Source organism: Mesoplodon densirostris, chromosome 3 (genome assembly GCF_025265405.1).
Source record: "Mesoplodon densirostris isolate mMesDen1 chromosome 3, mMesDen1 primary haplotype, whole genome shotgun sequence".
Lineage (NCBI taxonomy): Eukaryota > Metazoa > Chordata > Mammalia > Artiodactyla > Ziphiidae > Mesoplodon > Mesoplodon densirostris.
Window position 1 is genome coordinate 146824509 of NC_082663.1, and position 12821 is coordinate 146837329.

General features: G+C 51.7%; 1 protein-coding gene across 1 annotated transcript in view; it reads left to right on the forward strand.

The window, feature by feature from the left end:
• MYO1F (myosin IF) overlaps nt 1-8806 on the forward strand; it is a 30522-nt gene extending 21716 nt beyond the window's left edge. Inside the window, exons 19-28 of the mRNA XM_060092305.1 lie at nt 5-149; nt 4405-4519; nt 4608-4777; nt 5412-5557; nt 5922-6068; nt 6260-6408; nt 6870-6953; nt 7547-7742; nt 7820-7989; nt 8719-8806. Of these exons, the coding sequence (XP_059948288.1) occupies nt 5-149; nt 4405-4519; nt 4608-4777; nt 5412-5557; nt 5922-6068; nt 6260-6408; nt 6870-6953; nt 7547-7742; nt 7820-7989; nt 8719-8795 (1399 nt within the window). The 3' untranslated portion in view covers nt 8796-8806. The remainder of the gene's footprint in view (nt 1-4; nt 150-4404; nt 4520-4607; nt 4778-5411; nt 5558-5921; nt 6069-6259; nt 6409-6869; nt 6954-7546; nt 7743-7819; nt 7990-8718) is intronic.
• Nucleotides 8807-12821: the final 4015 nt, after the last annotated feature.

Genomic DNA, 12821 nt, shown 5'->3' on the forward strand with positions numbered 1-12821 from the left:
CCAGGTATGCTATTCTGACCCCTGAGACGTGGCCACACTGGCGTGGGGACGAGCGTCAGGGGGTCCAGCACTTGCTGCGGGCGGTCAACATGGAGCCAGACCAGTACCAGATGGGGAGCACCAAGGTCTTCGTCAAGAACCCTGAGTCCGTAAGTGTGTGTGAGAGACAGACAGACACCAGCACCACCTGCATGGTCCTGCTCTTGAGGCCACTGTGCAACTGTGGGCACGCTTCCTCTCCCCTCCAAGCCTCAGTTTCTCCATCTGGAAAGTGGGGAGAGTCATAGCCACACCGCAGGATCAGGGCGAGGATTAGACAAAACAGAAAGTCCGAGGCATGGTGCCTAGCATGTAGTAGGTGCTCAAAAAAATACTAAATTAGCTGAACGGTCCATGGGGGCCAGGAAGCAGGTGAAGAAACACATGGCCACCTGTGGTGACATCCCCTTGGAGGAGATAAGAACTCACAGCTTATCCAGAATGTCTTTTTCTTTCTTTTTTTGGCCGTTCCATACAGCTTGCAGGATCTTAGTTCCCCAACTAAGGATTGAACCCGGGCCCTCAGCAGTGAAAGCCTGGAGTCCTAACCATTCACTGGGCTGCCAGGGAATTCAGAATGTCTTTTCGACCCTTCCTTTCTTCTTTCCTCCATCCCTTTTTTCTGTCTACCATCTTCATTTTTCCCTTTGCCCTCCTTCTTCCTATCTTGTTTTCTTTCTCCTCTTTTCTTCTTTCATTCCTTCATTCGTGAACACATTTGAGTCCCCAGGCCTGAGATTCAGGTCAAAGTGGCAATTTTCTTATTCCAAGGCCTGACCTATTCGGGCCCTGATATTTCCAAGACAAACCTCATTCCACATCCTCCAATATAGGAATAATCCCTTCAGTGCGGTGTCATCAGCTCTTAGCCCATATATATGCGTGAGATGGATATGTTATTTTAACTACTGGACCGTCAGGGAATTCCCAGCTCTTAGCCTTTTATGAAAAGGCTAGAAGCACCACTGACATTATGCGACCTCTGCTTCCAGGGGCAAAAGCAAACAAACAAAGCAGCAACGACAAAGAAGTTCTGGGGATCTAATGTACAGTGCAGTGATTATGGTTGACAGTACTGTATTATATACCTGAAATTTGCTAAGAGAGTAGATCTTCAATGTTCTCACCACAAGAAAGACATGGTAATTATGTGACAGGACAGAGGGTTAGCTAATCATTTTGCAACATATATGTGCATCAAATTAATTCATGTACACTTTAAACTTACATGGTGTTATATGTCAGTTATAGCTCAATAAAGCTGTGGGGGAAGTTTTTAAAAAAGCAACAATGACAAGAATAACAAAAAACCAAGGCTAGGAATCCCCTAAGGGCCCATCTGGCCCCCTGCTTCAGTGCAAGGATTGGAAAGCAGACAGGGAAATGGTCATCTCAGTGAGCTGTACTGGTTCACCAGACTCCAAAGGGAATCTTAGGTTCCTCAGCCCAGGACAAGCTGTAGCACCAGGGAAGGGTATGCTGGGGACGTGGGCCAGGCCCAGCTGGGTGCCCATCACCTGCATAATCATGGCACCTGCTCTATAGCATCTCAGGGACTTTATGAAGACAACCAGGAGATTGTCTGCATGATTCCCTTGATGTTACTGTAACTTACAAGTAACTATTCTCTCATCAAAGCAAAAACATAACACAGTTGGGTGGAGCCTCTAGAGATTTCATAGCTACAAAAATAATCTATCTTGGGAGGTCCAGATTCTTCATCCCCCAAATGTGTCTGCATCTACCTCCTAGAGCTTTTCCCTATGGAGGCAATTTGCTCCAAGAAATAAAAACAGTCTAGAATCAAAGCATACAAAGTAGATATTGTTAGCAGTAGAAACTTAGCACAAACCAAAATTGTCCAAGGCTAAAACTGCACCTGGAAGAATTTAAGTGGTAATAGATAAGAAAGAAAGGAAACAGGGAGCAGAAGGGAAAAAAAAGGAAAATGGGAGGGAAAGAGAGAGAAAGAGAATCCAGCTTGCTGGTTACTGGCACATTGCAATATCTGACTCTGAAAGGAAAAGATAAAAATTGACACTGAAAGGAAACAGACAAAATAAAGCTAGCGCTGCCTAAGACGATAGAAGGTAAAATCAAATTTTGACCAAAATTGAAGTCTGCACATTTTGAGATGCAGAAGGTGAATCAGCTGGAAATAATGAAATTCACAAAGGTAAAAGCTTGCTGGGAAAGTTTTATAAGGAAAAAGACTGAAAATTTGCACAGGAAAAAACCTGATCCTGATGAGAATAATTTTAGTAAAACGGAAACAAGTTAACTGTGCTAGATCAAAAATTGATCAAAGAATTAAATTACTTAATGGAGTTGGAGCCTTTCTCAACTAAAAATGCACTTATGTTAGATTTGGGTTTTGTTTCTTCTAAACGTGAACTCAAAATACCTTGAATGTGTTACACACCTATCGGCCTTCTTGGCCCATCATCCCAGGTGTATTAGTTTCCCAGGGCTACTATAACAAAGTACATGGATGGCTTAACACAACAGAAATTTAATTTCTCACATTTCTGGAGGCTAGAAATCCAAAATCAAGAGCAGGGCCATGCTCCCTCTGAAGTTTCCAGGAAAGGATCCTTTTTCGCCTTTCCCTAACTTCTGGTGATTGCCAGCAATCCTTGGCATTCCTTGGTGTGTAGATGTATCACCTCTACATCCTTAGTGTATAGTCTCTGCCTCTGGCATCACATGGCCTTCTCCTCTGTGTGTCTGGGTCCAAATTTCCCTCTTCTTATAAGGACACCAGTCAGACTGGATTTAGGGCTCACCCTACTCCAGTATAACCTCATGTTAACTTGATTACATCTGCAAAGACCCTCTTTCCAGATGAGGTCACAATCATAAGTTCCCACCGAGTGGATAGGAGTTTTGGGAGAATGCTATTCAACCGAGTACACCAGGGCCAAGCTCAGATTTGGGGCACACCCACCCCTGCCTTTCCCAGCATAAAGGAGATGCCTTTAAAACTCTGGAGACGGGAAGATTCATTTCCCAAACGGAAAACACATCCTCTTCACTGGGCAGAAATCACAAGGTTGGAGGACACCTGGCCTGGTTGATTGGCCCACCCCCAGTTCTGCATGGTGGTCTCCCTTTACTCATAACTGTCCTTCCCTCGGCAAACCACAGAATGCATTTACGTGCCCTCCAGACACCCTATACAAGACATTACTTGAACGTGCTTTGCACACATACCCATGGACCCACAGAGTATTGGTCTGAGAATCAAAAGATGTAAATGCCAGTCAACTCCCTGCAACCTGTGAACCTGTGATGTTTTTTTTTTCCTGGTGAGAACTCCCCACTTTTTATGAACAGTTATTAAACACCCACAGCTTTAAAAGTCCTTCAAGGTATATATTTTTAAAGTGAGAATTCTTTTAGTCCTGGCAGGGAAGCCTGGGGCTTCTGGGAGACATCAGCCACCTTGGTCAGCAAAGTGGCAGCCATGCTTTCAGCAGTGATGTGATATTTGTGTATTTGAGAAACCCCTCTGGGTGAAATGTCAATTATTTTTCTAAATAAAGCCCGACTTTATTTTCAGTACTTTTCCCATTTTCACTGGTTGACAATGCTGTCCCTTCTGTCACTAAATTTCCATTTGAATTATGACATTTCCCCATCATCCATCCTGGTCCAACTGGTTGTTCTATTCTTTGACCAGCACCCCATTGTTTTTACTACTGTAGATTTGTAATATTTTCATATCCAGTAGGTTCCTTTCCCTGATATAGTCACTGGTTATTATTCCAGATGACTTGCTCTAATATAGTTTATTCTCTAAGTCCCCTGTGGGTGGAGACTCTTAAAATTCAAAAGCCTTTTCTTTGCTTTCTATGAAAGCTTCCTTTCCAGGGCTGCCACGGATGGGTGTGCAGGTTGTATACTGCACAACCATGTGGTAGCCGGTCACATCCCAGTCCTATCCATCAGATTTTCACATCTGCAGTACTTTGCTGGTTTTCCAAGATACACACTGGTTTGCATTTCTAACATCTCTGAAACTGAAGTGTACCTCACATGGATGACATGCCATAGCTTAATTAGCATGAGAAACCATGATGTTACACCATTTCCGGTAAGACCACACAGCTAGTAAGTGGCAGAGCTGGGATTTGAACCCAGCAAGAGAAACCTGCAGTTATAATTTAATGCAGAAGATTGTGCCCCGTATTGGGGCCCTGGGTCCAGTCATTTGGAGAAAGACAAAATTTTTTGCCCACAGTGTAAGAGCATGTGTGCGGGTGCCTGTCAGCAAGAGCACGTGGGTGGGGTGGGCTCAGGGGAAACTGGAGACTGTGTTCCCCGGGGAGATGCCAGGACCCACCGGCCCTCCTTCTTGTCCAGCTCTTCCTTCTGGAGGAGATGCGAGAGCGCAAGTTCGATGGCTTTGCCCGCACCATCCAGAAGGCCTGGCGGCGCCACGTGGCAGTCCGGAAGTACGAGGAGATGCGGGAGGAAGGTGAGAGGCTGCAGGTGGGAGGCTGAGGACAGAGGGGCCTGGAGGAGCCAGGCTGTGACCTCTGCCCCCCCACCCTGTGTCGCCACAGCTTCCAACATCCTGCTGAACAAGAAGGAGCGGAGACGGAACAGCATCAATAGGAACTTCGTTGGGGATTACCTGGGGCTGGAGGAGCGGCCGGAGCTGCGTCAGTTCCTGGGCAAGAGGGAGCGAGTGGACTTTGCTGACTCGGTCAACAAGTACGACCGCCGCTTCAAGGTGAGGCACTAGCAGGCGGCCACATCTGGGACCCGGACCCCAGCCTGGCCACCTCCCACCAGAGGTACACCCTCCCCTGGCCCAGACACACCTGCCCACAGGTATAGGCTCAACTAATGTAGGTACAGCTGTCCATCAAATATGCCCTCGTGTAGCCCAGACACACCTGTCCATCAGACACATCTTCACCTGGCCAGACACATCTGTCCATAATTACACACTCACCTTGTTCAGAAGCCCTGACCACAGATTCACCTTCACTTATCCTGGACCTATCTATCCATTAGGTACATTCTCACCCAGTCTAGACAGACCTCTCAGTTAGACACACCTTCACCTGGCTCAAATACACCTGTGCACAGGTAAACTCTCATCGGTCCTGGGCACCCATGTCCAGCAGGCATACCTTCACTTACCCTGTACCTGTTCACTGCGCAGAAACCCCTTTCTAGCCAATATACCCTTACTTAACCTCCTGTTTCTTACATAAAGTAACCACTCATGTAGCTTCACATGGAGGGACCCTCACCTGACCTGCCAGCGCTACCTCTCTGCCTGGGGTTGATCCCCTGGGGCCAGGCTGCCGACACCCGGGGCTCCTGCCACCAGTCTCTCTGGTTTTGCATCCTCATAGGCCATCAAGAGGGACTTGATCCTGACGCCCAAGTGTGTGTATGTGATCGGGCGGGAGAAGGTGAAGAAGGGACCTGAGAAGGGCCAGGTGCGTGAGGTCCTGAAGAAGAAGCTGGAGATCCAAGCCTTACGGGGAGTTTCCCTCAGGTGGGGCTCCCACAGGCACCCCCGCCAGCCCCCTTCATTCTCAGCTGCCCTTTTACTTGTTACCCCATCTGTCACCCTGAACATCTTACCTGCTGCTGTACCTGCAACCTTCACTTGGTCCTACCTGTCACCTTCACCTGCCCTCGCATTCATGATCCTTATTTGCCAACAGCACCTGTCCCCTCACCTGACCGTTACCACCTTTTCCAGCTCCTTGCCACCTCTCCCGTTTCCCCCCACCTGTGTAACCCCTCACTTGCCCCTTACCTGACCCCTGACCCTCCCCTGTCGCATCTCAAATGTCAGTCCTTCTGCCAGCCTCACCTGTCACTCTCACCTGCCTTTCCTCCCGCCCCTCCCCCAGCACGAGGCAGGACGACTTCTTCATCCTCCAAGAAGACGCGGCCGACAGCTTCCTGGAGAGCGTCTTCAAGACCGAGTTCGTCAGCCTCCTGTGCAAGCGCTTCGAGGAGGCGGTGCGGAGGCCCCTGCCGCTCACCTTCAGCGACACGTACGACCCTCACCTCCTGCACCATCCTCGGGCTGGGCACAGTGCTTCCTCCTCCGCCTTACGGACCGGCCGAAATAAGCCCGTGCTTCGCCCCCTCCCACCCCAGCCCGGGTCCGGCAAGGATGGGATGGGGAGGTGACCCCCTCTTGGGGGGAGGTGGGGACCCCCACAGCTTCCTCCTCTCCTCACAGACTACAGTTCCGGGTGAAGAAGGAGGGCTGGGGCGGAGGTGGCACCCGCAGCGTCACTTTCTCCCGTGGCTCCGGCGACGTGGCGATGCTCAAGGCTAGCGGCCGGACCCTCTCGGTCGGCGTGGGTGACGGACTGCCCAAAAGCTCCAGTGAGTCTACGCCCCTAGGGGCGGGACCAGCCATAGGGACCAATCAAGGCTGTGGGGGCGGAGCCAGTGGTGAGGGCCATGGAGGGGCGGGACTTGAGAGACCTAAAGAGAGAACGCGGCCGTGAAGAGGGCAGGGCTCGCGAGGTGACCAATGAGTGGGCGAGAAACATGGAAGGGGCGAGGCCAGGGAGTCCACCCTTGAGCCGGCTATGAATGGGGAGAGCCTTGGAGTGGGCGGGCCCAGGAGCCAATAAGAGATAGGTTCCCGGAGGGGCGGAGCCAATTATTGGGCGGAACCAGTTTTCCAGTAACTAAGGGGCTCCCACCTGATGGGAGAGCCAGTGAGCCGGGGGGGCGGGGACCGGGGCGGAGCCACAGAGTGGATTGGACTTGTGGGCGGGGCCAAGAACCTTGTCTAGTCACCACTCAAATCCCTACATCTTTTCCCCTTTCCCTTTCAGAGCCTACACGGAAAGGAATGGCCCAGGGAAAACCCAGAAGGTCGGCCCAGGCCCCTACCCGGGCAGCTCCCGGGCCCCCTAGAGGTGAAGAAACACCCCCCACTAAGTGTCTTCCTTGCCTCTTGTGGGCTCCAAGGCCTAAGCCAGACCTCTTGTCGACAGGATCTAACAAGCAGAGTTGACCATGCTCTTCTTTTCTGTCCAGAACTCTCCATAGCTCCCCATCTCCCAAAGAATAAAGCCAAAGCTTAGTTTGGTATTCAAAGCCCTTCAGAATCCGAACCCAGCTAACCACTGACCTCCTCTCTCCTCCCACCTTACACTCCTGTCATGCAAGCTACATCTTATTTTGCCAACTTACCAAATTTGTTCTTACCTCCAGGCCTTTGCTTGGGCTGTTTGCTCTGCCTGTCTCCCAAATTCCTACTCCACTTGAGCTCTTATTCATCCTCCAAGACCCACCCACAAAAACCCTCCTACAGAAGAGGGTAGGGGAAAATCTTACCCCTTCAGAGTCTCCCTCTAGGGCCTCCTAGCCCCAGGGTCTCTCCCTCCAGGTCATTCCTTACCATACTTGGTTAAGAGTAGCTGCCTCTTCCCTCAGACAGGGAACTTGGAGCCAAGTCCCCCCAAATCCTCCTAGCATCACCCTGACAAATGCCCCCATCTCATTGCAGTCCTGGATCGCAATGGGGTGCCTCCCTCTGCCAGAGGGGGCCCCCTACCCCTGGAGTTCACATCCAGACAGGGCTCCCAGAAGCCGCCACAGGGCCCTCCTTCCTCAGCCTTGGGGGCCAGCAGACGCCCACGGGCACGGCCCCCCTCGGAGCACAACACGGAATTCCTCAATGTGCCTGACCAGGGCATGGCTGGGTAGGTGGTGTGGGAGGGCAGCCCCAGGAGGTGGGGGAGTGTCTGGGGCTATGACGAGTGCCTCCATGTGCCCACAGCATGCAGAGGAAGCGCAGCATAGGGCAGAGACCTGTGCCCGGTGTGGGCCGACCTAAGCCCCAGCCACGGACACATGGCCCAAGGTGCCGGGCACTGTACCAGTACGTGGGCCAAGATGTGGATGAGCTGAGCTTTAACGTGAACGAGGTCATCGAGATCCTCATGGAAGGTGTGTGTGCCAGGGCAGAAATGGGAGGAGCCAGGGTCTGGAGGTCACCTCCTAAGCCACCCTGGGAGCCTGGCCTCACTTGTATCGCACCCCGTACCCCAGCCTCATTCTTCTCACCTGTCAAGCACTAGGACTAATAGCAGAACCTACTTGTGAGTAGGAAATGGGCCATGTCTGGATGGCCCAGGCCTCCAGACCTCCTACCTTGCCCCTGGGTTGCCCCTAGAGGAGCCTGGGACTCAACAGCACCCTCTGCAGGTGGGTAGGGGAACCCTTAGGGGTCATTCCTTGTTCCACCAAGGGGATTATGGGGAGGGACCTATAGGAGGAGATGGATGAGGGACTAGCACAAGTGAATGGTCTAGAAAATGTCAAGAGTGTGAGCCAGTGGCAAGGAAAACCCACGCGTTGCTTCCTCCCTTCCTTCTGTCTTCTCTTTTTTTTTGGAAGTCCCCTAAAAGACATGTTTTTTCTTTTCTTTGCCGCACCGCTCGGCTCGTGGGACGTTAGTTCCCAGACCAGGGATCAAAACCGGGCCCTCGGCAGTGAGAGCGCAGAGTCCTAACCACTGGACCGCTGGGGAATTGCCCTTCTGTCTTCTCTTTTCAGCTTCTGCCTTATGCCAGGCCAGTGCAGACGAGTAAGACAGAAAGACAGACACAGAGCCAGCATGAAAGGCTTTCTCCGGAGCGGGCTGAGCTCAGCCTCACGCTCTCTTCTCTCCCACAGATGCCTCAGGCTGGTGGAAAGGCCGGCTGCATGGCCAGGAGGGCCTTTTCCCAGGAAACTACGTGGAGAAGATCTGAACGGGACAGGGGCCTGGGATCCTGCCATCCCACCTGCCTGCCTGGATCCTGCCAGGAGCCAGGCCCTGCAATGCGGGTCTCATTTCCCTTGGCTGCACTGGCCAGAAGGTCCAGTCCTGTGGCCTCCAGCCCAGCCTAGGCCAGGTCCTGGGTCTAGGGGTCACCACTTAAGCCACCCCCGGGCCCTGGCTTCCTCCAAGGCACACCTGTTTCCTCCTGTGTCAAACAGGGCTAACAGCAGAACCTACCTCCCAGCTGCCTTGTGAGTAGGCAGTGAGTTGTGTCCTGCAGGCAAAGTGCCGGGCACAGTCGGGGGGACCTTGACAAGCTTGACTTCCCTCCTTTTCTAACCACTGGGGCAATAAATGTTTGCCGAGTGAAAACATGAGTTAACTTACTGAGCCCCAACAAGGACCACCTTCTCACAACCCTGTGGGGTGGTAGCAGTGAATATCCCACTTTACAGATGGAAAAATGGAGGCTCAGAGAGGTTTAGTCACTCACCCAAGATTGCACAGAGCCAAGTCTTGAACTCAGATATGCTTCTGCCCCTCACAAAGCTTGAGTTGGTCTCACTTGCTAGCTTCCAGAAGCTGCATGCCAGCTTTCCTGCAGCAAATGTTCCAGTGGGTCCTGTCAGCTTTGACTCTGCACCACCCCCAAACAAACTGGGACCCTACTGGACCCTGACAAAGGAGGCAGGTCCCACATGGCCCCCCATAATTCACCCTGAATCACCCCTGAACCCTGACCCCCACCCCATGTCTATGTTTTCTTAGCCCTCACTCACCTGGCGTCAGGACCAGTTCTGACATTCGAGGGCCCTGGCCTTCTGCACTTATTGTCATGGTGAAGAGGGGGTCAGCCTAGCTACCAGTCCCCTCCAGCTGTCTCTTGGTCCCCGCAGCTGTCTCCAAACCAGTGCCGGAGTCTGAGCCTTTCAGACCTCCCTGCAGGTGCAGCTGAAACCTTAGGTCTGAGCCTAAGGATACTGGCTTTCCAAATGAACAACCGCTCTGTGCTCAGCCCCACAAAGAGCAGCCAGTCTGGGAGAGATGGAGCCAGATGGGTGGGGTCAGGACTGAGCCAGAGAAGGGACAGGGGCTGGAGCAGGGGAGGGAGATGCAGAGAGAGTGTGGACGTTGCTGGAGGAGCCAAGAAGGATGAAAAGGGTCAGCAGACCTTTTTTTTTTTTTTTTACATATATTTTTTGGCTGCGTTGGGTCTTCCCTGCTGTGCGCGGGCTTTCCCTAGTTGTGGCGAGCGGGGGCTACTCTTCCTTGCGGTACGCGGGCTTCTTGTTGCGGTGGCTTCTCTTGTTGTGGAGCACGGGTTCTAGGCGTGCGGGCTGCAGTACTTGTGGTGCGGGCTTAGTTGTTCCGCGGCATGTGGGACCTTCCCCGACCAGGGCTGGGAACCCATGTCCCCTGCATTGGCAGGCGGATTCTTAACCACTGCGCCACCAGGGAAGCCCTGGGTCAGCAGATCTTGATGGCAAATACCACACAGAGTGATCTATGCTGTGATGGGAGGACTCCAGGCAGAGGACACCTACCCACCTGGGGGATGGGAGATGAGGTATCAAAGAAAGACTGGTCAGCAGAGCCTTCTGTAGAATCTACACCTACCTGGGAAGCTGAGCGTGGCTGAGAAAAAAAAATCCCAATTTTGCAACTGGGTCTCAACAGCCTTTTATTAGCCAATCACTATACAAAAGCATTTAACCCGTCCCTTGAATGTCCCTGGTTCTCTGCATCTCTGATTTTTGCCCCTCCACTGCCCAGTCACCACTGTGTCTCTCTGCAAGACTTAGATTGGGGGACAGAGTGGGGAGGACTGTGTGAGCCACAACCTCATCAGCTGGGCATTTCCTGGTGCTGAAGGGGAATGAGGGCCTCTGTCTCCCTTCTCTGCCCTAGAATTCATCATGCAGGCTGCCCCCGCTCCTGGCACTTTGGGGTACAGCCCTGTGGCCCCACTGCCACAGCAGGCACCCTGTTTGCAGGAAGTGGGGCCTTCCGGGCAGGACTGATGGGTGAGGTTTGGGCGAGGCACTGGGGATGAAGAAGGGAGTGGGTTTGACATCTTCTAACAGACAGCATCTCACATCTAGGTTATAGCATCTTCAGACTGCAAACCTCAGAGTCAGCTTGGTCCCTCCCACTCAGCAACATCCTGTTGACTCTTTTACAAAATTTCTTAAGTTGGGCCCCTCCTCTCCCTTTCTTGGTTCCCTGTCCTTTCTGGGACCTCACCCCACCCTTCCCCAGATTGCACCAACCTCCCCTGCACGCACACGCGCACACACACACACACACACACACACACACACCCCTCCACCCTGCATCAAAATGATGTTTTTTTAATTAAGGAGTTTTTAATACAGTTAATGAGTTTTAACTGTATTAACGATAATCAAAAGAAAACAGTTTTTAAAAATTCAAACAGCCCATGGGACTTCCCTGGCCGTCCAGTGGTTGGGACTCTGTGCTTTCACTGTGGTGGGCCTGGGCTCGATCCTTGGTCGGGGAACTAAGACACAAGGGATTTTTTTGGCCGCAACGCACAAGCTGCATGGTGCGGCCAAAAAAAAAAAAAAAAAAATTCAAACAGCCCAAGAGTGTGAAAAATCTGTCTTCCCCTCACTCGAAAATTCCTGTCCCCCCACCAACTTGTTAACGTCCCGTCTCCTTCCAGTGGTATTCTTAGCGTATAAAAGCAGATAGGTACATCTTATGTATATATAGATGGAAATACACCGTATGTAAAGCCTACACTTGCCTAGAACTCAAGAAATACTTCCTGAACGGTTAAATAATGTATTATAGAGATCTGAGATCAAAGATCCACTTTACCGTCCCCACAATGACCCATCCTCCAAACGACAACCGGCGATCAGATGGTGTACCTCCCCTTGCTAAAGATTCAAGGTTAGGGTTTCCCTGGTGGCGCAGTGGTTGAGAGTCCGCCTGCCGATGCAGGGGACGTGGGTTCGCGCCCCGGTCCGGGAAGATCCCACATGCCACGGAGCCGCTAGGCCCGTGAGCCATGGCCGTTGAGCCTGCGCGTCCAGAGCCTGTGCTCCGCGGCGGGTGAGGCCGCAGCAGTGAGAGGCCCGCGTACAGAGGGAAAAAAAAAAAGAAAAAGATTCAAGGTTAGAATAGAGATCACATGCCTCTCTTTCCATGGTTCACAAGGTCCCTGCATGACCTTTCTTGCACCATGTCCACTTTCTGACCTCCACTCCCTGCCTCCACTCTGCTCCAGCAGTGAGCTGATCACCTCATTGTTTCTTGAAAAAGACAAGCTTGTCCCTCCCCATCTCAGGCCACTTGCACCAGCTGTCCATTCTTCCCAGAGTGCTGTGGCCTCCTGACCTTCCATTGGCTCACTCCTTCCTGACCATCAGGTGACAGCTCAGAAGTCACCTCACAGAGAAACTTTCCTGACCCATCACCATCACATCCTTCTGGGGGTTTGTTTTGTTTTGTTTTTCCTTTGTAGCACTTAATATAACGTAAGATCATTTGCTGCATGTGTTGATTCATTGTCTGTTTCCCCATTTTAAACCTTGAGCGGACTCTGGGAGTGGGGATGTTGGTCTGTCCTGTTCATCTCTGGGTCCCCAGCGCCTAGCAGAGAGTAGGCACTCAAGAAACGTAGGTTGACGCGCAGCAACGAAGACCCAACACAGCCAAAAATAAATAAATAAAAACAAAAACAAACAAAAAAACAGTAGTGTTAAATTCTAGAGTGACTTTCTGAGATGTAGTGAGACTTAGTGAGACTGTATTAAAAAAAAAAAAGAAAAAGAAACGTAGGTTGGATAGGTGACTCATTCTACGCCGGTATACCCAAGGCTCTCCATCCATCCTCCTGAAAACACGCACCTCTCCATCCTTAGGCTACACCTGTTCCGGGTGTCCCGAGGACGGACAGTTGGCTTGCTTCCCGCCCTTGGCTATCTCAGTAGACCCGTTCCAACGTCAGAACTAAGTGCATTGAAAATTTTGACGGCCACTGCCA